General features: G+C 44.1%; 1 protein-coding gene across 2 annotated transcripts; it reads right to left on the bottom strand.

Moving 5' to 3' along the window:
* Positions 1-69: 69 nt before the first annotated feature.
* On the bottom strand, positions 70-26201 carry IFT57 (intraflagellar transport 57). Of its 2 annotated transcripts, XM_065448938.2 has the most exons (10): positions 25750-26199; positions 25159-25267; positions 23309-23362; positions 23101-23219; positions 20444-20537; positions 19674-19757; positions 10973-11098; positions 8460-8726; positions 3916-3982; positions 70-513 (listed from the first exon to the last, which is right to left on the bottom strand). In XM_065448938.2, the coding sequence occupies exons 1-10, from the start codon at positions 25908-25910 to the stop codon at positions 341-343; spliced, it is 1254 nt and encodes a 417-aa protein (XP_065305010.2). In that variant the 5' UTR covers positions 25911-26199; the 3' UTR covers positions 70-340. The 2 variants fall into 2 exon arrangements, with proteins under 2 accessions (XP_065305010.2, XP_065305011.2); XM_065448939.2 differs by lacking the exon at positions 3916-3982 and having other exon boundaries at positions 359-513; positions 25750-26201.
* Positions 26202-27671: the final 1470 nt, after the last annotated feature.

The following is a 27671-nucleotide window of genomic DNA, read 5'->3' as shown; positions in this document are numbered from 1 at the left end:
AAGACCAGTACATCATTGAAGCGATTTGTTTTAATGCCATGCACTCTACAAGCTACATGTGCAGTAAAAATGGTTTTATTTTTTAGGCCATCCAACATTTATGGAAACATTTCTTCAGATGCCATATCTGATCTGTATATGCTGTAACAAGTAGCAAGCAGAAGGGAGTTCTGTACTGCATCGTTAAGTCAGGGAAATAACCACAGAGGCAGCCATTAATGGACAAGTGACTAAATAGTCCATTAACAGAACAAATTACACATCTGTCACAGCAAATGATGACAGCAACAGCAAACACTTTAGTTATTGAGAGTTCCTTGCTGAACACGAAAAAGAAATGCTAATACACAGAGTCGTAGCTGGCAGTTGGTGCATCTGCGACGTCTCGCAGGTTTCCCTTCTCCTTAATCTTGGCCTGGAGAAGCGTGTGTACAGCCACACCTATCCTGACATCCATCTGTGTTATCTCTGTCTTGAGGCGAGCCAGTGCTTTGCGAATGTTTACCAGGGGAGCTGAAAAGGACAAACCCAAAACATACGTGAGTGCACAATTATACCACAGAAAGGCTGGGTGAGCTGGAGGGACCATGCTCTTATTTGCCACACAGCAATGAATGCCCCAACTATCTATTTCTTTACTTGTACGGACTGCAGCCCAAATATAAACCATAGCAGGAGTGTAATAATGCAAATGCATAAAACGATCTAGTAAGAGACAGCCCAATGCAATAAAACAAGGTGCGCAGCACTAACATATTCAATAGATTTTAAAAACTCAAAATGTGGATGAACACAGCTACACCACAAATTCCAGTGATCTATACAGCATGGAAAAAAAAAAAAAACATACTTAGGAAAGTCTGTACAAGGATTAAATGCTGAAATGTTCAGGTAGTGGTGGTGCCTTGTTTTGAAAATTTGAAAATCTAGGATGCAGGAAGCAGACACATCCATTTCCTCCTGTATACTCACATCATTACATTTGCATATTGTGGACGCGTCAAGAGCCGGTGTAGATATGGGAGAGGCGCATGATGCCATCTCCCGGTTCTCCTGCGCTCTCGTGACATGTACACCCCCCCTCAACTTGAGGGAAAGGGTAGATATTTATTAGAAGTAAGCACATTGTGCATTTGCCCTTTTCAGTGCCTGTGTTTGTCTTTTTTCTGTGCTTCCCAAAGAGTCATATGTTACTGGTCTTGCAGAAAACAGGTGCCATGTTTTATGTCACACATTGGTGACTATGCAGCAAACTGGAACTGCCTTAAACATTACAGAGCCAAGATTTTGTAGCGATTCCTTCTACTTGATTCTATACCACTCTTACCATCCATAGTTCATGGCTGGTTAATCCCACTGATAATGCAGGGGGAGCATCACTCTGACCACTGACAAAGCGTGGAACGCGATAGCATCAGAAAATACATCTCCACAAAATAGCAGCCCTAACACTCTGCATTAACGCAATGTTTTGTTGGACTAGTTGGTGCATATAGACTGGATTAGCTAGCATAGCATCACACAGTGACGACAGAAAGAAAACAAGGACACTGCTGTGGTGTTCTTGTTTTCCAGTGGCCAAACCAGTCGTTCTACACTATCTATGCAGTCTCGAAGAATGGGCAATATTACAATCACCAGCAGCATATATTAATTACACAGCGAGACATCCAGAGATCTACAATTACCCTGTATTGTGCATTAGCTGAATCTGCCTTATGTCTAAAAATTTGAAAATATCATCAGCCCGTATGCTCCACTGTCACCCTCGACTGCATTTCCTTTCCCTTGGTACTCACTCTGATACTGTGGTAGGCTACCTATGTGACCTGTCCAACACCCACTACGCTGCTAATTCTAACTAGTATATAATCCATTAACATGCAAGGCATAATTCATACTGCTTGTCTTTCTATCTCTAAGCACTATGCCTATCATTTTCCTTTTTATTGCTCCTTTTGTACAGCATATAGCTTCCTCTAAAGTTATCAACCAAGATTCTGGCCCACAGGATTGCACTGGCAAAAGTCAGCAATTATAAACTTTACTTCTGAAGGGCCCCTCACGAGGCCGCCTTGAGAATTTTAGTTACGCTTTATGGGATGTAAAGGGTTGTGCAGGGAGTGTCCTACTGCAAGTATTTTTAACAAAAAATGACGACTGTGATTGAGATAGCAACATATGAGTGAGTCAACGCTTTACTATACAAATGGCACTTTGGCCTAATTGTGTAATAGGGCGGAGGTTAGTTAAATGTGATGGATTAGTGAAATGTCAATAGCAATGGTGTGAAGAGGTTAGCTACCCTCCTTGCAGCCCAGGCTCTCTCTCACTGCCTTGACCAGCATCCACAAACAAAATTATTTTTCTGCCTTCTACCATATTATGGCCAAGAGCACAAGTCCTCTTTTGTCACAACCCTCACCTCCATTGAATTCCTTCTTATTGTTGTACTGTGCATTTCCAGAGGTGGCTCTGCATGCACTGCACTTAATAGGAACACACAAGTTTGCACTGCTGTTGGCTATTTGACCGCTGCAGGCACCATGCATCTGGTAATGGTGTATCCACACGACAGACGGCTCCGTGAAAATCAGTTCCGCGGATGGTTAATGCGCCACTCGTCTGGCTGCAAAGCACATCCAGACGACGGACAGGGTGAGCAGATGACCACGCCGGAAAAATAAAGATGGCGGCACTGCTCGAAGCGGCTGCCGTCCACCTCGAACCTATCAACTTGTCATCATTCACTGAGTGGCCCGTAAGCTTCAAACTGATGCTTGTATTTGCTTTACATTTGTGTCCAGAAGCTTCGACAGCAAAGTATTCGTGATGCTTGGGCACCGTTTCCGAAAGCCACACTCAGATTCTCGGTGTGTACGCTTAGAGTGGCTGTATTGGTTGAACATCCCCTCGAAGATTTTGCGGCTGCCCGAGCAGATCTCAGTAGCCATAAGTTACAAATGTTTGCTTGTTTCTACTATCTCTAGGTAGCACCATCGTTGTAATGAAGACCAGGTCGCATTTGTTTTTCGCTCTGAATGAACAAGGAGATAGAAAGGAAACGACGGTTGGCCGCAATGGCTGTTGTTTCGCCCGAATTGGATGATTACGAGTACTTGTTTAATCGAAAGAGGTATTGTTGGCACAAGGACAATATCACCAAAAAGCATCTGGGTATGCAAAACCACTTGTACCAAGAGATGTTGGTGAGTGACAGCGAGGAATACCGGAGGCTGCTTCGAGTGACAAGAGAGCAGCTTCTTCAGTAGCTGTCGCGTGTCATCATATAGGAAGGCAGGACACCGCGATGCGGTGAGCAGTACCAGCAAAACAACGATGCTTCAGGCAAGGGCCTCACGTCTATGCATTTTTGGCAGTCTTATAGAGCATCCTAGGCTAAATCCACAGCATTCGACCGCCAGAATGTGGATGCGGAGAATGACTCGGCATTTTCCGCCCGTAAAGGTCGCGCATGACGTGCGGAGAGCATGATTTCGTGACGTGTAGTCACGTGATGCGCCGTCCGTCGCAGGAAAGACAGAATTAGTTCGTTGTGTGGATCCACCATAAGGAAGCATCACACACATGACATCATCTTGCTGGAGGGCCGACTGGCTTCTCCGAAAAGGAGAACATGCAATGTATTGTTTGAATTTTTAGTTTTCTTTTAGAATACATCAGTGTAATACCTTGCAGACAGAATCGTCACCACACAATCTACACACCGCAGTTGCTTGCTTACAATTCCTAAACCTAGTGAGGGTTGTTTTATAGAATGTTGTCATGTCGACTTTCATTGCTGTTGCCTGCTACATGTGTCAAGAGGGACTGTATCATCAGTGGTCTTTAGCTGAACTTTTACTGTTCTGAAGTCAACATATAGAACAGGAATCTACAAATGACGGAACTCACTCCCATCGGTCATGCTAGAGCCTCTCTCTTCCATTTCTTGCTTTATTTGCTCCAGCTCTTCCGTAATCTGCAAAAAATGATCATGGTCAAATGGAGAAATAAGGTGGATTACAACAACTATCTGCTGTGGCCTACTATTCCATGCCATATTATTCCAGCAGTAGCAGAACGGGAAATATATTGACACAAGCAGTGCATAAAGGACTGAAATTTGATGTCTCGTCACAGATTCTAGTGACCATATACGCATGCTCTGCTAATATCCAATGTTAAGCAGTTTCTTGTTCTCTAAAGCTGCAGATTTAGCAGCATATGGCAGTTGAGAAGAAAATGGGTATGTCTTTTGTACAAACACTGGTGAAAGCTGCTTTAGGTCCTTTGTGTTCAGAGAAGTTCATGGGTGTTCAAGTCGCAGGTTTCAGTTTTGCCTATAATGCAAAGTGGTGATGCAATAGCTGGCATAATATTATGTGCAGGAAGTCTTGCATTGTTTCATGCGGTAGGGGTTGGAGTAAACATTTGCAGATGCACGCGAGCAATCTCCTTTCAAGAAGAAAACCTTAGTCAGTGTTGCCTCTAGTCCAAGTCATCTCTGTATGTGCAGGTGGCACTCCCCAGTAGTGGAGAAGTAGAAGGACAAAACTTTCTTCCTTCTTTCTTCTATACTGCCTTTTGCTTCTTCCTGCTGACTTCATTTCACCTCTGCATTAGTCTATGGATGAACTACAGAGCACGACAGCAGCCTATCATTTGGATAAGCATTCAAGTGGTCTGGCACAGTATTGTCCAGGTGCAGCATTTTTCCTCACGGCATCGGCAGAGTGGTTTACAGACAGAATCTTCTACTGGCAATCTGTGGGTCCAAAGTTGTAATCTTTGTAGAGTGCTGCGGCTTTCTTTTTTATTTCTTCATAAAATTCTCGCAAAGCACTCTGGTATTTTATTGATGACCACAGGTGGAAGTCAAAATGAATAGGGAAGTGAGTCCATAACAGCTAGAACTATAAAAAAAGGTCAGGTGCAAATGACAGCGATAATGGTGGCATGACGACAGCCTGATTATAGGCTGTTTTAACATGCAGCGACTTAAGCGAAAAGATTTGCTGCTGTCGCTGAGTGATTTTTGCTGGCAGCCTTCACATGCATCGGTGATGGTGCTATTTCCATCAGAACAACGCCCAAGATCAAACACAGTTCTCAATGTATTCACACCTTCATCGTTACAATAAAAGAACATGGAAACTGGTAATATGTTTGAATGTTGTTACTTGACTAAAAATAGAATAAGTAGTATGCTTTTTCGCCATAAACAGCTTTCTACATTTACAATTGTTTAGTGTTTAACTGCAGAGATGTTGGCACAACATGCAAAATAGATGTCAGCAGAAAAGTCCAATTTCAATGGCACTTGCTGTCGACCTGCCCAAAATCACGCAGATCGCTTCGACTCCGCGACGGCACGACTAATTTTGCGGAACCCAGTTGCAGAGAGCTAAAATCGCACCATGTAGAACAGCTTTATAACAGCATGATCATCACATCAACAATGATGGAGACTATGATGGCAAGACAATTGATTCATTAAATTCAGAGGTTTTATGTGCCAAAACAATGATCTGATTATGAGGCATGCTGTAGTGGGAGACTCCAGATTTTGACCACGTGGGGTGCATTAAGGTGCACCCAATGAACAGTACACAAGCATTTTTGCATTTTGCCGCCTTTGAAATGTGGCCACCACAGCCAGGATTTCATCCTGTGAGCTCGCACTTGGCAGCCATTAAGCAAGCACGGCGGGTAACAAGTGATTTATTGTATACTCTGACAAAGAAATGTTACAACCTGTTTTGTTACAAGCTGTCTCATTACAAACTGAGTTGGTACTAAAAGTAGTGCACTGTGTAATCTAGGCCATTCCAAAAGGAGTTACAATGCCAGATAGGGGCTCAAAATGCTAGCTGCCATAAGGGAAGGATGAGGGAAATTGGTGTGTACACAGCTGCTCCAGCTTATAAAGGCAAATTGTTGCTATGAGCCATGATGGGCATGCCAATAATCTGAAAGTGCTAGCTGCTATAAGAGAAGGAGAGTGGTAATATTGCTATTCACTGGTTCCATTATTATGTCTGTGACCTTAATGGGCAGAAATCTGGCTGTCATACTATAGAACTGGTTTGAATCTCACCTTTTTTTGTGCAGTGGCTACTGAGAAAAGCGATTTCTCTTTTCCCAAGTGTTTTAGATGGGAGCCCCTGAGCTAAAGCTTCATCTAAAGATTTACCTTGGGGGCTCCTATGTTAACACATGGGAATCGAGAAACCTTTTTCGTCAACATCCCCTGCATCGATTATGATGAGGTTTGCTGCATTTAAAAGAAAGCTAATAAATCTACCGACTGTAGGAAGTCAATTTTTTATTAATGCCGCCAATGTTGCTACAAAAAATTTTCGAAAATTATAAAAAAAAAGAGAAAGCATTGTGCATCATTTTAGCAACTCCATAATGCAGCAACAAGTAATGATATCGAAATTTGGTAAACTACATCTATTGAGACATCTGAAGCACAGAAAATTTATGTACAGTATTATAGATTTCTCTGACATATATAAATAATTTGCAAGTATGAATTTTGCGAAGGCTCTCATAAACACCAAGAAGTTCACATAAGCTGAAACTTCATATGTAAATTTATCTGCTTCAGATGCTCTAACAGATGCAGTTTACAAAACTGCTACGTCTGTTTTTGATGCAAAGTTATAGATTTGCAAACTTTCTCCGGGGTACTGCAAACGTCTGGGCATGGGAGGATCGTATGACCACTTTTCACGACATCACGGCACACTACCAATTACAAAGACGCATATACCCATTCCGTCACGCTATGTTAGACAGGACGCAAGCAGTACACTTCAGACAATTACAAACAGACTCTTACAGAAACCCCAGACTCATGCACGCCATGTATCCAGACATGTACACTACAAACAGATGCACATCGTGTGGCGAGGTTGCCACACTAAATCACATGCTATGGGAGTGTCGGGACCTAACAAACAAGTCGGGCAGTGCCGACCCCTCCGTCTCTTCCACCGCCAGCCTCCAGTCATGCTGGATGACCGCACTGCTCAGCTCTGACCTGACAGCACAACTCTGGGCCGTCCAGCGAGCCGAGGAAGCCGCTTCGAGACAAGGTCTCAGAACCGCGTCCGCGGCGGGTGCCCAGACCCACTAAAAGACGCCGGACTCAAATCTTGCTGATTTGAAATAAAAGTTTACGCTCTCTCTCCTTTAACCTTCTTTAGAGCTTACCCATTTTTGGCAACTTATGTAAAATGTATGATACCTTAAATCAAAATTGTGCAATGCTGCGTGTGCAATGCTGCGTGTGCAAGACTGTCAGGGTGCGATTGCACGCTACACTGTTATGTGAGGGTAGCCACTAAAGAATGATCGTAAATCCTATATTTCGTAATTCTTCAACCATACGTAATGTGCCCTGAATACATTTGTTAAGGAGAAACCTACATCTAATAATTGTAGTGCAGCTTTGTGGTCTGAACAGAGAACAATAGGCTACAGCCAGCAGTACTTCGGTTCCCCCCCAAGCTGCTTGAACGGCAACACTTTTTACATGCCGTAGAGGACACAACACAAAATTCATTCCTTATCACAACATTTTCGATACCAGAGTTGTGACTGGGCGCAAATGCACCACAAGAAATCACCGGATCCCACACATATGTGGAAATCAATGGTAAATGAAGCTCCTTTTGATGTTTACTGAAATGTCTTCGATTATTACATTTCACTTCAATGTAGCTCAATGCTCCTTCTTCAATGCACAATCCAGTCCCATTTCATAGATTTAACTTCTTTCTCCACATTTAGCTGCTTCTGTTGCTGACTTCTCTTCTCTGTAGCTAACACTTCTCGCTCAATGCACACTATGGGCCCAATTTGTTTCCTTCACTTTTTTCTCCACACTCAGCTGCTTCTGTTGCTGCCTTCTTCACTTCTCTGTAGTCAACTCCTTTAATTATCTTTTGTTGGCTTCTTCACTTCTTGCCCCTTGTTCTGCTTGTCCATTTGGTCACATTCCCAATGGCACATACTCTTTGTGGGGCATTGGCCAAGAATGTTCACATACCCAGTGGCCTAAGATGTATAGCAGAAGTGTATGCAATTGGGCTGGTTGGTTCATGACTTGAGCGGAAACAGTGCAAAATAACATGACATGAGAAAAAGACAGACAACAGTGCTGACTAACTGTTAGTCAGTGCCGCTGTCTGTTATTTTGTGCTGTTTATGTTTAGGTAGTATACTCAGCAAGACAGCAGAAGCCAGCAGCCAGCACCCACAAAGAGCAGGGGAGAGGCAAAGAAAGCTTCGCTTTAGAACACCAGTTGGTATTTGCACAAGAAGGCACCAATATGTGCAAGCAGGTGCAAGAACTTTACAGAAGCCATCAGCAATCTCTGGTGATGTGACACTACTTAATCATAAGGACCTAAATTCCAGTGATGTTGATAACATTAGATACCAACCTGTGCAAGTGTACGTGAGCGATCAGTGATGCCCCCGCTTACAGTGCGGTAGTGTTCGCGTGTGCGTGCCAGGGCTTCCTGCACTGACCGGTACTGGGCCAGAGGTGCTTCCAGTTGTGCATTCAGGTACTTCTCACGGCTTGCCAGCTTGTCCAGAACTGACCCAAGCCCAGTCGACAGTCTCTCAAGCTGGGCCCGGGTTATGTGCAGGCCCTCATCAAGCTCACGACGTTGCTGGTGGATCAGTTCTAGATGCCCACGCCAGTCCTGCACATCATATGACATGACACAAGAGATCAACATACATAAGAGTTGCAGCAATGCCAGTCACATACAGTAGAAGCGTGTTTTTCTTAGAGGATCATGGAAAAGAATGCACAATCTGGGAAAATGCAGCATCTTATAACAGTTGTGGCAGCACTAAAGATGATACGATAAACTACTGTCACACAAAACATTACTTGAAGTTGAAATAGAAAGCCAAGAAACTATTATTAAACAATCACTAAATAAAGCTTGCTTTTACTGCGTGGCAGTTAGAGTATTAAACAATCTTTTTGAGCAGTTGTAGCCATGAATTTCACTACAGAAACTCTAAAGATATAGAGAACTGAGGGGTTAAATTTTTTTTTAGTTGCAACCATATTGTGCCAGCAAATGGAATGGGAAATAAACTGTTCTATTAATTAAAATACAGCTGGTGATTTCCACCTAGCATTCGGTTCAAACTTTCGATAATAGCAGATTGTTTTTGAGCACTCACAACTCTTTGTCACTTTTCACGCAGCAGTGTATACCGAAGTAAGTGCACAATGTATCAAGAAAAATTAAACAGGGGAAATTAACTGCTGTTTTAATTAAAATGAAGCTGGTGATTCCCATCGGACACTTGGGTCGAAAATTCAATAACCACAGCATCTTTTTGAGCACTCATAGCTCTTTGCACTTTTCACACAGTTATGTTATCGAAGTAATCTCATAATGTATCAAAGGTCACAATAGCATCCGCAAACCTGGGTATAGAGTGACTGTTAGTGCCTTTGCCCACCCCCTCTTTGCATTCGACTTCGTGAGCTGTATTGAAATCAGGTACGATATCTAACATTCACAGTTCTGATATCATGATGCTGTCATCATAGAACATATATTCACGATAGTTGGCATGAGCTTCTATTCATGCCATAGCATCCTCAAGCTGAAGCTTGCAGTTTTCGGATATAACAAACAGGATGCTACAGTAACACCCATGACTGTGTGGGAAGTAACAGGAACTGGCATTTCATAGCATAAGAGCTGGAGAAACATAAAAAGGAGAAATGTGTCAGTCAGGTTCTGCAATATAATGCTAACTTCAGGTCCCCCTCATTGAAACCAAGAAACTCAAAAGCTTCCACGCAGAAGCTGCATTGTAGGACAGGTATAGCTGATAGCTATCAGTAGAACCCACTGGGCTGCAATACACACAACAGGGTACAGTTATGGTGTCGCATGTGCTGGTGCGCATTACCATAAACTAAAGCCACAGAGGAAACCTATTGCTCTTATCTTTATTCACCCTTTCTTGTTCAGTTTTACGTTTGTCAGTGGTGGTGCAGTCCCTCTGTTGAAGAGGCCTTTTAGAATGCTGTAAGGACCACAGTGCCACTTTCCACACTCATTGTTTAGTCAATGTCTTTCTCTAGTGTGCAGTTTCTTTCTTTGTTATTCTTGGCTATTGTCTAGAAATAATAATCCTACAGTACCTCGTAAAACTTCAATCAATCTTTCTTTTCCTTTGGCAAAAAATGAACAAATATTACCATGGAATTATCGATTGACTGAAACGGTTTTACATCTCAAAGCAACACAGGGACCATGAGAGATGCCGTAGCCAGGACAATTTCGGTAAAGTCAGTGCCAAGACACTGGCACTGTATTTTCATTCCTTCACTCATTTAAGTGTCCCAAGTTCCTCTCTAGGTTGTACAGGCCTAATTACATGAAAAAATAAACAAACACCATATTTCTTCGCTTCCAGCACAATTGATCAGGTTCAGAAAAGTTAGGCAACTATGGAGAGCAGATCCACAGTGCCTTTAACATGAAACAAGCGGGAGGGGGAACAAGGAGGAAAAGGAAAGGGTTGAGGCAGAGATGGATAGATAAGTATCATTCCTCGTGGCTCTGAAAATATGCAATCACTTCATGAGAGATTGTACATGCAGCAACGTTGCACCAGTTGCACGTGAAGGCGTAATGGTAGTTTGCAGTGCTCGCCAGAGGTGCATTGCATGAAGATTGATGGAGTGCGAGTGGTGGCTGATTCACAAAAGAGGCTGCAGTCTTTTGGTGCAGTTACAATGGAGCATTGAGGCAAAAAGATGGGAGAATTCAGGTCACACGAATGTCACTACAAGCCATAGAGTTACTTTGTGGCACTGTTATGCAATGAATGAAGAAAGTGCATGATTTAAGGGGATTATGCATTACTCACATAATTCCCAAGGCACTGTCCTACAACACAGCTGACTGACCTTGGCATCAGGTTGGACAGTGACTCTAAGCTGAGGCAGGACCCTCTCCACTTCCAGCTTCCACTCGGCGCTGTCTACTGTTGACTGCAGAATGTCCTCGGGCTTGTTCAACTGAGCTGATCCACCCTGTGCAGAAAGCACAGCATGAGTAGGGCAGTTGCAAAACATTGATACAATAATATGGCGGCACAGCCTTAAGTGCATGCATGGTTCTTTGCACTGTTGGCACGAATGAAGAAGACTGGCATTAGCCAAAGTGAAGTGATACATTGCAGACCATGTGGCAACATTAGACAGGCATTGCGAATCTTGCCTACTTCAACAAGTACATCTATAAACAGCCTCAGTTTACTATACTGCCCTTCTTTATACGAGTCAGTGCAACTGCATGAATGGAATTCTAGGTGAGCTCATTCGATAACACAGTGAATGTAATGGAAACAAGCAGGAACATGTGTTTAACTATCTTGCTTATTAAAGTAATACCCTATGTATTACTCTATGCGCATGTGCTACATATAAAGCATTCATAGGGTGCAGATTTCTGCAAGAGTAACAGGGTGACTATATTATCCGGTCGTAGAAATGTGCATATCAATAAGTGTGCTTCTTAAACAATGCTTATTCAACATTCCTTGACTGGTTACTCCTACAGGCAGCACGCTGGATTTTACAACGAAGCTGTTAAGGCTGTTTTCTCCACATGAAAACCACAACGGTTCTTGAGCGGCGGTGAGGAAGTCCAACGGTGAAAGGTGTTGGCCTGGTATCAAATGCCGATCAAACAGCAGCCAGCAATGCAGAATGCGTCTAAGCCCTGAAGCGGATGTATGAACAGGGCATCGATGAAGACACACAGCCAGATACCAGCATCAATGGTGAGCTATCAGTAAGAACAGCCAGCAATGCAGCCCTACCAAGCCGTTGGAATGCACCGTCAGATGCTGGCATCGTCAGATCCAGCGTAGCATGCAGAAACATGCGTCCAATATAATGGTGAATATAGAAGTACAAAGCTCAGATATACGCATAGTGCATGGCCTACAGAGGCACCACTGATGACCCCCTAGCAGGTGCTTTTGAAAGTATGCTCGGGATGCGGTAACAGATGACAACGCTTTGCAGCAAGGATGACTGAAGCTTGTGGACGTGAGTTCTCCTTCATTCATGTACCAGGCCACTACTTCAGCAGTACAGCTGTTGAAGTAGTGGCCTTTGTCAGAATGGACATGTACACAATGCTACCGGAGTATGGGACAACCAAGTCCACATATGTACCAGGTGCGTCCCGCAAGCAAGCGTAACAAAGCCCAGTTATATGAAGTGGTGCTCGTGTTAAGTAGCCGCGTCATTCTGATGACTAATGCAATGACTAGACCGCTTTTTTTTTAAAATTCTACCCTTGCCATAATACTGCTTCTGTACCTCAATAATAGGCTCATGTTGTTGGTGTGGAATTATAGCTCAAACGACTCTCCATGGCGTGGTGCCTGGGTACATTGTAGCGATCTTAATACCAATGAACACACGTGACATCGCCAAATAAGTGTTGTCAAAGTCACCTCAAGAGGAGTACTAGCAAGCTTGTTAACGGAAATGCATATACTTGTCAAGGAAGTCACCATATGCACAGATGAATAAAAGTGAAAGTTAGCGCTGCTCCACCAATGCAATTCCACAGCATACATTGATGAATTGCCCTTCCTGCCTTAATTCTCGCAATTTGAAGTTCCCTTAGTGAGCTTGTTGGAAATGAAAAAAACTAAAACCTTACCAATTTTTGAGTATTTTTAATTTGAGTGTTGTGGAACAGAGAAGCCGAGTGATATCTTTAAAGGCGGAGCAGTGCCGGCCAACGTAAATTAGCGCTGGCAACAAGGCCGGGTGTAGTTCGTTGCAGCATAGGCATTGCACTTCTACGCCACAAAAGATAACAAGAAAAATTTCAGTAAAGTCCAAAATGTACACATACAAAGGCACTCAGCTGTGAAACAAACAAAGCACTCTGCATGCTCAGAGAGCTTCAAGGTGCAGAGACTGCACAAACATGGTCAAAATTTTCAAAGAAAATTGGACAGCAATACCATATGCAGCAGCTAACAGCAATCCTTGCCCTGAGCTACCTCTTTTCTAACACATTTCTCAAGCAACCAAGACATTGAATATGTCGTCGAGCCAAAAGAACAAAGCTGTTTAAGAAGCACTTGCTTGTAATCATTCCGATAGAACACAGTGTGATTTAAGCCTCTTACAAAAAGGGCACTTAAAGAAAGCAACAACAGTTCTGCATGAAGCAACTAGCAACAGTTCAACATGCACGAAGCCATGCATGTGGTAGATACGAAAACATGACCTGCATGATAGCTGGTGCAATGATTTAACAGGCTGCACAAAATGAACAAAATCAGTCCTTGGAAGTCTCAGCAGCTTTAGCACACAAGATGCACCCATACAGTCATGCACGCTAGCTAGAGAAACACAGTAAAGAAGTGGCAAATGGTAAAAGCGACTAGTGGCATTCAAAACCTAAGTGAAATGTATTTATTCTGCATGCTGCACTTTGGCAAAACTAAACCAAAACACAGGTCAGTCGTTATCAACTTCATTGCTTGGTTATGTAATCATGATTGAGTGCAACAAACAACAAGGTGACAAACAAAACCATGAGAACAAGAAATTTCCCATCGAACAGTGATGATCAATTGGTGCCACTGATGCAGCCTCGTGAAGAATGATTAGAGCCATGTCATGGGCAAGTTCTTTCAGGTATTTGAGCCCTTCAACGTGCAATAGTTATTCTTCTACATGCCTTGAAGCTTTGGCCATCAGGCAAATGCGACGGGTGTTGCTTATATTGCTTGAAAAACATGAATCAAACAGAGAAGCACGAGCAACGATGCAGAAAACTATGGTGGATGGCTGCCTTCTTTCCTAAGAGCAATTAGTGAGACCGCCACCAGTGGCATGTTCGTCGGTGCGCATTGCACATATAGCAAAGCCTATGAAAAGACTTGGACGAATACATTTCCGAATAATTTTTGTTTGCAGGCACACTTTTCAGCACTATGACGAGGTTGGAAGCTTCCAGTGGAAGCGAAAATCAGCAGTACACAAACCACAATGCAGGACTTTTTTTTTAGTCATGTTGAAATCTATTATTGTGCTGTTCTCATTATTTTGGCCTCTTTTTCCTTCTGTATTAGTTACACTGTCATCAAGACAGTGTAACTGTGATTGCAAATTAGCCTTGCCTTCCTAATTTGTTGACAACTTAAATGCCAGAAGTTGCAGGTGTATTCTTTATAATATTGTTATGGTGGGAAAAGAGAACAAGGTCGTAGATGGTGAATACGACGAAGTGGCAACAGCCTCTTGGTATTCTCGGCTGCTGTTTATATATGCCTTGTAAATACACCAAGTAGACAGTTTTATACCCATGACAGTTTGGTGGAGGTGCTGGGTACACGTCTTCACCACAGAGCTCCACAGTGGACGTCTCACCTGGCCTGGAACTATGCTTCCAGTGCAAGGCACCGCATCTGCAGCTGCAATGCCGACTACGAATACCAAGTACGTTGCTCTACCTCAGCTGCAAGCCCCAGACAAGTTTACCAGCCTCAATGTGTTGATGTAGGAGAATGTTTGAAGATGTATGAGCGCGTCAGCAAGGTGAGCAGGTGGGACCTGACCATAATGCTGGCCAATGTTGTGTTCTACCTCGAAGGAACACTGCAAACGTGGTTTTACACACACAAGGAAGAGCTGACCAGCTGGGACTTGTTCAAAGAAAAGTTGTCCGACGTTTTTGGCAATCTGACTGGTAGACAACTAGCCACCAAGCAACAACTCGCCACGCGTGCCCGAACTGCTACCGGGTCCTATGTCTCCTACATTCAGGATGTCCTAGCCCTCTGTCATAAAATTGACATGTCCATGCCAGATGCGGACAAGGTTGAACACATTATCAAAGGCATTGCGGACGATGCATTCAACCTTCTGGTCTTCAGAAACTTATAGACTGTGGACGCCATCATGAAGGAATGCTGCCTTTTCAAGCAGGCGAAGAGTTGCTGTATATACAATCAGTTTATATGGCTTCCAAATACTGCAGTGACCTCTTCCTGTACCGACCCCGCCGGCCAATCTAGCTCGCCACCACCCAGCCAAAACGTGACCCGAATTGTTCGCCGCGAACTCGAAGCAGCGTTCCCTGCCTCGCCTCAACAGACATCTTGGAACAACACTGCTGAGACGATATCGCTGATCCAGTCCGTGGTTCAGCAGGAAATCGCTAATATGGTCTTCCCAGTGCCTGCTCCTTGAGTTGCCCTAACACCTGCCATGCTCCTACGCCTCGGTCCTATCGCAGTCCACCTCACAGTGTCCGTTATCCCTACACTACCAGGAATCCCTTGGACTGGCGTACACCAGATAACAGGCCGATCTGTTTCTGCTGCGGCCGAATCGGACACGCTTCTCATCACTGCTAGAGCCGTTGGCCATCCCTTCCTCGAAACACCTTCCAGAATTCAAGTTCGCCCCGAAGTTCCTTACCTTGTCGTGTCTACGACGCTTCCGACGCCACTACCTCGACTTGCCGCTATGCTTGCTCGCCTTCGCCTCAACGTCACCAGCCAGGTCCGCCCCAGCTTTACCGCTCGCCGTCGCTGACCTACCCAGGACTGTCCCAGCAGGAAAATTAGGCAATGCGGCACCTCGAGGTGGAGCTGCAATGTCGGATTTGCTGCAAAATCCTCCTTTTACGTTGTTTACGAGACATAACCTTCTTGACGTCCAAGTTGATGACACACCTGTCACAGCCCTCATAGATACCAGAGCACACATATCGATTATGACCAGCCGCCTAAGCCGCCATATAAAGAAAATTGTTATGCCTGCTGTTACTCGGTTCGTACGAATCACCGACGGTAGCACGGTGACCATGGTCGGAATGTGTACTGCACGTGTGGGCATTTCCCGCTGCCATGCTGTCGACCTTTTCACTGTGCTTGACCAATGACCCCATGACCTCATCCTAGGCCTAGGCTTCCTCTATGCCCATTCATCGCTCATCGATTGTTCCTCAAGTACTGTGCGTCTTGACCTGCCTCTCCTGGACGTTCCTCCAACACCACACGAAATTAGCCTAAGACTGACTGATTTTGTTCACGTTCCACCACAGAACTTGACATACATCGAACTGTTGCCTTCTACGCCAGTTCCCGATGGTGATTACATCTCTGCTCCCATAACTGCCATTGTTCTCACCCACGGCGTTACTGTCCCGCATACAAGACTGAGGGTCACAGATAATCGCACATACCTTCCTTTGGTGAATTTCAGGCTTGCTAAGCGAATTCTGGCTAAAGATATCACCCTGGCTACAATCCCTGCTTTAGAAGTTAGTGGCGTTGCCACTTTTGCTGTTGACGCTTCCCGTGAGCCTTTCCGGTCTGCCAGATGTACTAACATCGACATTAGGAAAATGATCACCCTGAATCTCACTCCTGCAGAGACTGAACAGCTCTGCAGTCTATTGCTTTCCTACAAGGATATGTTCGACCTGAACAACCAACCTTTAGGCCAGACGTCACTTGTCAAACATCGTATACATACAGGCGATAATCCACCCATCCATTGGCGACCCTGCTGAATTTCAGCTTTGGAGCGTCACGTCATCAAAACGGAAGTAGACAAGATGCTAGCAAAGGACATCATTGAGCCATCGTCAAGTCCCTGGGCGTCCCATGTCGTGCTGGTCAAAAAGAAGGATGGCTCATGGAGATTCCACATTGATTACCGCCACCTACAATGCATCACGAAGAAGGATGTCTACTCACTACCTCATATCAATGACGCCCTCGATTGCCTATACGGGGCACAGTATTTTTCGTCCATCGACCTACGGTCTGGATATTGGCAAATCGCTGTTGATGATCTAGATCGTGAAAAGACTGCCTTTATAATGCCTCATGGTCTTTGCCACTTCAACGTTATGCCTTTTGCGCTATGCAATGCTCCGGCTACCTTTGCGCATATGATGGACTCATTACTCCAAGGGTTCAAGTGGTCGACTTGTCTCTGCTACCTAGATGACGTTATTGTGTTCTCGCCCTCATTCAGCAAACACATTAAGCACCTTTCAGCTGTACTTGCCGTTTTTCACAAAGCCGGTCTACAGCTCAACTCCAAGAAATGCAACTTTGGCCATCGTGAGATTACTGTTCTTGGGCATGTCGCCAATGCGACTGGCATCAGACTCGACCCAGAGAAAATTTGCGACGTGAGAGAGTTCCCAGTTCCAAAGTCCTCAAAAAATGTCCAAAGTTTTGTGGCCTTTGCTCTTACGTCTGCCGCTTTGTTAAAAATTTTGCCACCATAGCACGTCCTCTCACAGATCTTCCGAAGAAGAGCGTGCCATTTTCATGGGGATCCTCTCAGGCCACCGCCTTTTCTTGCCTTACCACCATGCTCACCAACCCATCGATTCTAGGACACTTCGCTACTTCAGCCCCTACAGAGGTGCGCACTGATGCCAGTGGCCACGGAATTGGTGCCATCTTGGCAAAAGTTCAACACGGCCATGAAGATGTCATCGCGTACGCTAGCCATCTTTTGTCACCTGCAGAGCGTAACCTCTCTATTACCGAGCACGAGTGTTTGGCCATTGTGCAGGCAGTGGCGAAATTCTGCCCCTATTTATACGGCAGGCCCTTTTCCATTGTAACGGACCACCACGCTCTCTGTTCGCTTTCATCCTTAAAAGATTCCACAGGGAGGCTTGGACGATAGGCTTTGCAGCTAGAAGAGTATTCCTATTAAGTGGTGTATAAATCTGGTCGCCTACACAAGGACGCAAACTGATTGTCCCGTTACCCTGTACACATGCCCGCCACTGCTTACATGGATGCTTTTGCAAGTGTTGTTTCCATTTCCCAGCTTTTGGACATGGCCAACGAGCAATGCCATGAAGCTACTTTGAGGACCCTCATTGACCGAATGGAATCTGCTTCTGCTGATCCATCGTTATGGTGGTAGGTTCTCAACGACGAGATATTGTACCGACGCAGTTTTCATACTGATGGCCCTCCCCTTCTCCTTGTCGTTCCTCAACACCTCCGCTCAACTGTGTTTCAGGAGCTTCATGACGCCCCAACTGCTGGACACCTTGGGTTTAGTCGCACTTACGACCGCGTGCGCCGCTGCTTTTACTGGCCTGGCCTCACATGCTCTGTACGGTGCTATGTAGCTGCTTGCAAGCCCTGTCAACATCGTAAAAAGCCAGCAACGCTTCCTGCCGGGTATTTACAGCTGATCGACATTCCACCTAAGCCATTCTTTCGCGTGGGTTTGGATCTCCTTGGCCCTTTCCCCGAGTCCAGCTCTGGCAACAGGTGGATCGCTGTCACTACTGATTACGCGATGTGCTATGCCATCACTCTGGCACTTCTCACAAGCTGCGCAATCAACGTCACAGGTTTCCTACTCCGGGATATCATTTTAGTACATGGCACACCGTGACAGCTCCTTACTGACCAAGGCTGCACTTTCCTCTCCAAAGTCATCGCCGATATCCTAGCACCAACTGGCTGCCTCCTATCATCCCCAGACCAACGGCCTTACTGAGCGACTTAGTCGTACCATTACTGATATGCTATCGAAATACGTTTAACCCGACTACAAGGACTGGGATGTGGCGCTCCCTTATGTCACGTTCGCCTATAATTCATCACACCACGATACTGCTGCGTATTCCCCCTTTTACTTATTCTTCAGTCGTGACCCTGTATTACCATACGACACTTCACTTCCCTTGATATAGGATTCGAGGACTGAGTACGCCCGCGATGCTATTGCCCACGCTGACCATGGCGTCAGCTTGCCCGTACTTGTCTGTTGGCATTGCAGGAATCTCAACGACACGCTTACAATTGCCGCCAACATGACACATATTTTTCACCAAACTCTCTCGTGCTACTCTGGTCCCTTTGCCGCCGAGCGGGCTCTCCGAGAAACTCCTCCCGTGCTACAAAGACCCTTACTGTGTTCTACATCAAGTGATTAATGTCACTTACGTCATAATCCCTGAGACCTCCGTCCTGCCACCCGGTTCTACATCACCTGACGTCGTACACGTCTCTTGGCTTAAGCCTTACTATGCCCTTACTGACAGCCCCATCTGAAGCACCGGGACGGTGCTTTGTCTGCCGAGGGTTGTGTTATGGTGGGAAAAGAGAACAAGGTCATCGACGGTGAAGACGACAAAATGGCAACAGCCTCTCGGGATTCTCTGCTGCTGTTTATATAGACCTTGTAAATACACCGTGTAGATAGTTTTATACCCGTGACAATATATTTGTTGTCACTAGGTGCATGAATACTTAAAACATTGACTGTAACAAACTGTTATGAAACTCCATGATGAGACTAAAGTGATAAGCACAGTTTAGGCTAGGTCGCAATACGATATAGCCTGACCGCATAACAGCTGTTGGCCATACAGCTTATCAAATTAGTATGACGCTCTCCATGAGTTACAATACGCGCTCATTACCACATACTGCAGTGATAGTATTTTGTGTTTGGACGGCTTCACCTGCCTCTTGTCTGTTTTGTCAAAAGAAGCATTATTTCCTGATGCACTTTCTCACATTTTTCGACAAGGTAACAGCAAAAAAAAAAAAAAAAATTGCCATCTCACCAAGCGGCCAGCTGAGAGTGTTCTCAGCCCATCCAGGTCCATCACTGGACCGTCGTCATCATCCTCGTCATCTGCTGCTTGTTCCTAAAGGATACAACAGGGTCAACTGGGTGGGACATTGCTTCGTGAAAAAACATGAGTGCTCAAGCAACACAATACTAAACATATGAACCAGGCTCAAGTTCTAACACTATGTATAACAATATTTATAATGATCGTGCTACCAGTAATGGCCTTACCGAGTTAAAGGACCAGAAATAATGGACCAACACCATCTTTCACAAGGAGATAGACAGAACATGATCTCCAAAAAGGTCACCGGAGTTAAGTAAACAGTGAAGCATGAGTAGAGAACAATAGAACGTGAATGCACAATTAAATCTAGATGCCAGAAAAGTGCAAGAACTAGAAACACCTTTCTTCTGTCTTCATTAGTCGCCCTTTTCACACCTCCCTATGCTGAACCAACTGGGCCAATTTACCCTCAGAATGATGCAGGTTGTCAGCAGCAAACTGAAATGTAACACGTTATTTGACTATAAAAGTGCGTGGAAGCTAACAGCTGTCAATAATAAACTTTACCATCTACAAAGTAGCAGCCAGATGCACTTGACATAAATATGTGGCAGGTAACAATTGCTTTGAAGAGCACCTATTGCAGAAGCAGATGTCCATTTTTAGCACACAAAGCAAAAGGGAAAGAGAGAGACACGCATGTACCTGCATATGCACGCACACAAACACACACACACACAGAGGTCAGCACGCACCTCCATCATCTCCTCTTCAATTTTCTCCAGGGTCACCTCAGCAGCATCATCAACCACTGCTTCTTCCTCAAGCTGTTCTTCTGGTGGTAAAAGCCTTGAACAGCAGAAACATGCATTTGTGAATTCATGAAAGTAGTGAATGAAGGTTTTGTGAATTGCATATAGTATAGTCTTCTTTTTTCTTTGCCAATATTTACTGATTATGCAACTTATTATCTCAGCTAACAACCAGTACATTTTATAAATGAAGCAGTAGTACATCAAGTACTCTAGGAACACTAATGCAGTATCTGATATTGGGTATATTGAGTTTTCTGGTAAGTTCTGGCCAATTATGGTACGCTTGAACAAAGAGAATTTAGGAAAGCATTTAGGAACATTCCAATTTGTTAGACCCAGGAAGTCTAAAAGATTGTGTTTGTTTCTGCTAAAGCGTATAGTTTAACACTTTCTTTTTTTAAAATGTCATTTGGCATTAGGTAGCATGAAGACAGAAGACAGAAACTCACTATAGCAACCTCACGTTTTCTTTTTAACAAAGAACTAAGTGCACCTGAACTCACTATAGGAACCTCACGTTTTCTTTTTAACAAAGAACTAAGTGCACCTGAACCTGACAATGTGAACACTATGAAGGGGATACTCTATCAGGAAGACCTGTCCAGAATTGGATTCAAAAATTTAATGTCAAAGACATCCCTATTCAAGACAAAGAAAGAACTTGCAGGCCCATGATGATGATGACCACAATTGAAGTAAATTCGCTTTACACAACTAGAGAGATAGCTGAGTTATTGTACATATAAAAACCTGCAGTTCCTGAGGATTTGGTAAAATCTGTTTAGATTAATTAATACATGAGTGAGAGCAAACCGCTTATCACCATACATTCCTATGTAGCCAGCTCCCCCTCAAATGCAATGAGAGAAAAGCCTTTCCTCAGGCAATTAGCGACTGAAGATGAAAAGTGTTTGCTATTACAGCAACAATCCCAGAAAGAGGAAGTGGGGCAGAATGACCCTTTAACAACTGCACGCAAAGGAGATCCTCACTACAATAAAATCTCGCTTTGCATTTGGTGGTACTGCAAGGGAACCTTTTTCTACAAACTGCTGAGCATATGGAATGTGCAGAGAGCGAGTTCAGATAAGTACTGCCCCTTACTGAATACACTCAGTGCAGCAATATAAGAGAAAATTCCAGCACTGTCAAATCGAAGGCATTTGCTTTCCATCATGACAATGTCTAGCTACGTGCCATCTCTGCCAATGCAAGAAAAATTGTTGGAGCTTGAGTGCAATGTTCTGCCTCTGCCTCAACATCTATGCTCTCCAGGCACTGTGATCTCTGACTTGAACATTGTTCAAGTCCCTGTGAAACTCACTCCACGGCAGAGAACTTCCAATGCTTGACAACATCAAGCGTGCCTCTTCAAATTTCTTTTCCAGCAAAAACATCAATAATTCTGGGGGAAAGCCAGCATGCAGCTACCAAACAGGTAACAAAGCATCAAAGACAACAGGGGTAGCTATACCATGCTGAATAAACAGTCGTCGAGCATATTTTTGCCCAGGTCAATTTTGATGCTTTCGTCAAAATGAACTTTTCATGCGACCCTCTAGTAAAGTAGAGTACATCAAATATGCTCTTAATGCACCATTCTGCTGAAGTCCAGAGCTGTAATTTATAATTTGTTTATAAAGCACAAAAAAAGATTAAGCAATGGATGGTGGCTTTATTGGTGGTAGTGTGAACTGCAGCGTGCCACGAGTCAATAACAGACGTGTGGTTGGTCAACACATAATGACTGTGCCAAAATTGACTAAACATGTGTTTCATCTCATTTTCATACAAAGCGTTGTTATGCCATATTTGTACCTGCACAGCTTCAAAAAATAAGAAGGCAACAATAAACAAGCAGTGGTGCCATTTCTCTCAGGCAACACTCTGATCAACTGTACTGAGTTGGTAATGATCAACCTTGCACTGGGCTCATTTCAGTACAGTAATTCATGTTGTGTAATCTGGACGCTAGACTACATTTCGTTGAAATTTTTCATGTGAAGTCTTTGGCTTTATTAGAATATAACATAGTCCATTTTTAGTGATAAACGCTTAACTAGGCCCAAGCAGATGACAACAAAATCTGTGGTGTCACGGTGGGCTGGTGCAGGAATTTTAAGGCGGCATCGCAACCTGTCATCGCAACCTGTCTTTTACGTTTTCTATGGCTTACCAAGCACCATCTCACAGTAAGAGTGGATTTTTTTTGTATGGTGGATGGGTTTTTTACCAAAACAGCTCATATAATTTTTCTCTTTAATGTCCCTTCAAAATAGTACATTTGATGAAAAGGCAACATGGTGCAATTGCTGTAACTCACATGCATTATAGGTGCAGCTGTATGGTTGGTGCTGTAAAGTGCAGCTCAGAACAAAAGGACAGTTTCTGCAAATAAAGAAATCAAGTACAAAGAATCCAATACACAGTGCCAAGTAAACAGTTCAGTTCTGGAATGGGTGGCGTGCTTAGAAGAGAGAAATGATGTATCAGTTGCTCAGATGTACATACGTCTGCTAAGTTCGTTTTTTTTAAATTTCGTCACAGGCCAGTGCAGGTAGCACAAGCAGTCACTGCAGGGTGTTTTAATTCCTCACGTTTTCCATGCAAAATGTTTTTTCCTGAGGGCCTTGTCAGCCAAATGGTCCAAAACGAAGATCACATGCTCTCCCCAGCCTTGCTTCAGCCGGCTTGGAGGAAAGTCAATAGTGGTACCCTATGCAAGAGACCAGAGCAAAAGAAAAATGATGCAAGCTGCTGGGAGAACAGGCTCACTCCAAATCCCTACGAACACTAAACACTTACCATGTTCCTAAGCACATCTAAGATGTTGGATATTGTGGTGTTAGGATCATCTGACTGCAAACAGACATTTTACTTTGGTTGAAAATGTGTGTAATCAACAGCAAGATCACAACAACAAAGAGGTCAATAGAACAACCTTCAGTACATGCACATAAAACAATAGAAACTTTCTTGTAGAAGAAATCATTTGTGCAGAAAAAGGTACGCTAGAGGAAGAAGGAAAGTACAGTAGACTCCCCCTAAACAGAAATTCAAGGGACAGAAAATACAGTTCTGTTTATCAGAAGTTTTGTTTACGCAATGCACGCAAAAATGGCAAAAAGTTGTTTTATTTAAAAAGCATCAAGTGTTTTAATTACACTTCAGTTACAGGCATTATTGTACCGTGCTTGGAGTATCACAGTTTCTTTCGTACAAGGTATTTGTTCATGTGCTCATGTTTTTTTACTGTTGCCATCACAATGCACAAAGGAACGCGAAAACTAGGCAGTGTGAATGCTGCACGGCAGCCGCTGATGCCACGACAGCAAAAATGACTGATACATTGGAATTTGTTGGCTATTTCGCATTCCCATTTGAAATTATTGTCAACATACTCTGGCCTGATGTGAAGTATGGCAGCCAATGAGATAGGTGCAATTTCAGTTACATTTTGGCTTAACCGGAGTTCACAAAGAGTCGTCCCACTTGAACAAAGCTCATTAACATTGTTCCTATGAATGGCCACCCAAACTTGTACCCTCATCCTGTTATTCCAGCATTTCCATTTAAGTGACTTAGGCTTAACTGGAGTCCACTGTGTTGCAGATGTTGAGGTTGTAAAAACTTGTTTTACTTGATTAGGGGTGACTTCTCAAACATTTTTTGCTATTTCCTAAAAGGGGGAAGAAGATGTTGAAAAAGTAACCACAGTATTCAAATATGTTGCACATGTGAGGAATCAACATATGAGGCCTACATTATAGGTATATAGTATTTGACGTAGTAGTTCTGCGGAAACCCGCAAGGTGGAGAGAAGTAATTCATAAAGGGAAAATCAGACATCCACCTGTTCGTAGCGACTGCTACAAAGGAAACCCACACGGGTTTTTCGAAAGAAAAGCCTCAGAGCTGAAGAAAAATTCATCCTGGTCCGGGACTCGAACCCGGGACCACCGCCTTTCCAGGGCAAGGCAAGTCAAACACTTGCCTTGGCTTCGTGTGTTGTCGACAAATTCGACTTCGCCCTGCCATCTGCTAGCCGCCTGGTTAGCTCAGATGGTAGAGCGGCTGCCCCAGAAAGGCGGTGGTCTAGAGTTCGAGTCCCGGACCAGGAAGAATTTTTCTTCAACTCTGAGGCTTTTCTTTCAAGGAACCCGTGTGGGTTTCCTTTCTAGCAATTGCTACGAACAAGTGGATGTCTGATTTTCCTTTTATCAGGTATACAGTACTTCTTTCGTGCCAATATATGGGACATTGAATGGGGGAAGCTCAGTACTAAATATACTAGCAAATGTAAACTTTGATTATAGGATAAATGCTATATAAATTATGTGACTACATAATAGCACATACTCTTTAGATCGGTTAATTTTATTACAGATCACGAAATCTGCAAGAGCACTGCATTTGCAACTGTACAAGGCATGCATAGGGTTCAGCTAAGAAAAGTGACAAGTTAAATTTCTTTATTTTTACATTTTATCTTTAGCAGCTGCACTTTACTCCTTGCTTAAGTGAGCTGTTTAAAAAGCCCTTACATATTGTGCTCTCTACTAAACAATGGCACAGCACATTTTGTCATACAAGGTTAATGCAAAAAATCCTTCAAGTAGGTGTAGTTAAGGTGACAAAAAAGTCGAGCAAGTCACCTCCTGCGGTGTTTCGAACTCAATTCCCGCCTGTTGGATAAGCCAAGCTGCCAGAGAAGAGAAGATGTAGAACTGTTCTCCTGGGTTCGTTGGCACTGCAAAATAATGTCTGAAATAAAGAAGCAAAACGAGTGTCACACCGCCACAAAAAAAAAAAAAAGAGTGAATTAAGCTCGCTTTATACGTAGCACGTAGAGCTTTAATTGATCAAATCATAAAGCTCTCAGGCTCTCAGATAATGTACATCCGTGAGCAAAAGTATACGGACCGCAGGGTCGCTGGAAAAACTGAATTTCATTGCAAGTACCATGCATAAACTGAAGTTGGCGAGCACACTGGAGAGTTCGTAGTGCCAAGTTTGGACTCCAGTCCTCAATTTCAAGTTTCATTCACCAACAGAGGAAATAATCGGCTTTATCGCGCAATCCATGGTCCGTATACTTTTGCTCACGGGTGTACGCGTTTGTTCAACCATCAAGCCTTCGCTCGGGCTTTATGCTTCTGCACTTTCAAAGGTAAACATTCTTAGGCGAACATAGTTCATTGATAGCTCTCCGTTTGACCAAGCTAAAATTTTTGTAGGCCCCTCACCTGCTAATAGGCTTGATTTTAAACTGAGTTGTAAACTCGGTGTCATAGTTGATGAGCTTCAGTTTGTCCAACAAGTCCTCCATTACAACAAAGGGAAGGTACGCCTGACCAGGCCCTACTTCGTCCATACAGGCCGGCTCCTCGCGCTTTTTGGACGACATAGTGAATCGTTAAAACGAGAGTAACTAGTAGCTGTCTCTCGGCACACGGCAAGTTGATAGAGAGAGAGAGCCACGAGAACGCCTCACATTTGAAGCCCAGCGGTGCGCAATGTGACGGATGTAAACACAATGCAGTAAAGTAATCAGTAGCTTATAATAGCCATAAAATTCCAACGCATTGCTTTGACGATGACTGTTGAAATTAGCAATAACCTACGAGAGAAATGGCGATCATTAAAAGCTAGCCGACGCATGCAGATCGGCAGAAAGTCAGTATTTGTTTATAAAAAATGTTGCCATGGCAACTGATGCGAGTTCGAAGTCGAAGTCACTCGAAGTGTCGAAGTACGCGTGATTGATAACCTTGATAACTAAGCGCGGTAGGCAAAAAAGTGTAAAGTGCACCTTTAATTATGTTCAAATGTTTAAGAAAAGGAAGGATATTTTTCTTTAGAAAAGGATAGTTTATTTTTAATAAAATAATGCAACTCACAGTGTGGTGGTGGCACCTTGGTGACAGTTGGTTTAACTGGTTTCGCTTTCGTTTCTTGACTCGCATGCCCAACGCTGCTCATTGCTCCGATTTAACGGCTAGATACACGCACAGGGCATCAATATACTGAAAAATTAAAGGGGCACTGAACCACACTTTATCGAAGTGGAGAAAGGCACTTGAAGTGAAAATAGGCTATCTCAGAAATACTTTGCCACAAAAAGTACTTCAATGCGTTCAGCAGAAGCGCAGTTATCGGCAATCAAGGCAATCAAACACGGCCTCCGCTGTGCTGCCGTTCCATGTCCCGTTCCTTCTTCAATGTCTTGTACTGTGAAGGCTACGACGCAGTGGGGCGTGCCCACAACGCTCCACCATCTAAATGTCACCGTGGCGCGTAGTTCAAATTTCATTTTGGATGTTAGCGTCAATATATGTCGGCATTGTGGGAGAATACTCACTCACACTCACTCACCATAATTTTTCCAGGCCACGCACTCACTCACGTTCATGCTCACCTCTACTCACACTCACAAGCGCCTAGTCACCTCCACTCACTCTCACTCTCACTCGAACTCGCACTCACATTCATTCACACTCACCGGCACTCACTCGCACTCGCACTCACGCCTTTGAGTGTGAGTGAGTGTGAGCGAGTGAGTGAGTGAGTGAGTGAGTGAGTGAGTGAGTGAGTGAGTGAGTGAGTGAGTGTGAGTGAGTGCACCGACCTATAGTTAGCGTAGACGCCACGACTTCCGCCTTTGGTGCCTAGGTTGCCCTCAGCGTGCCGGAGTGCGATTAGCCAGTCGACCCGTGGCAGCACCCCGCGGCGGCCTCGATATCTATGCCATGTAGCCGACCGCAGCTTGAGGTCAGCTATCGGCCAATAGCAGCCGTCTAAGGGAATGACGAAACAGTGTATCTAGAAGAGAGTGAGAGCGGGGCCTTCTGTTGAAAAGAGAGCGTTTCAGAGAAAAGTGACTTCGCGATCCGCTTGCGAGCTCCATGCACCGCGTACGACAGCAAAATTTGGCGGAGATGTTCACAGCAGCGTGTGCTACCAGCGGACTACGCTATTTCACCACGCCTGAGGGGTTGATCAGGACCCATTTAAGGGGCTGCTATGATAAAGTGAGCATGTTCCTTGGTAAAAGGTGTAAATAAAAGGCTACCAAAGACCCGTTCATATCACGCTGCTTAGTTTTGAACCACTAGCGTCTGCCGGCTACAATTCAACACACAACTAAACTATTGATTTGGGAAAAAGA

This window comes from Dermacentor albipictus, chromosome 4 (genome assembly GCF_038994185.2).
Source record: "Dermacentor albipictus isolate Rhodes 1998 colony chromosome 4, USDA_Dalb.pri_finalv2, whole genome shotgun sequence".
NCBI classification, from domain to species: Eukaryota; Metazoa; Arthropoda; class Arachnida; order Ixodida; family Ixodidae; genus Dermacentor; species Dermacentor albipictus.
Note: the sequence above shows the minus strand (reverse complement) of the source record. Positions and strands in the feature narration are given on the sequence as shown.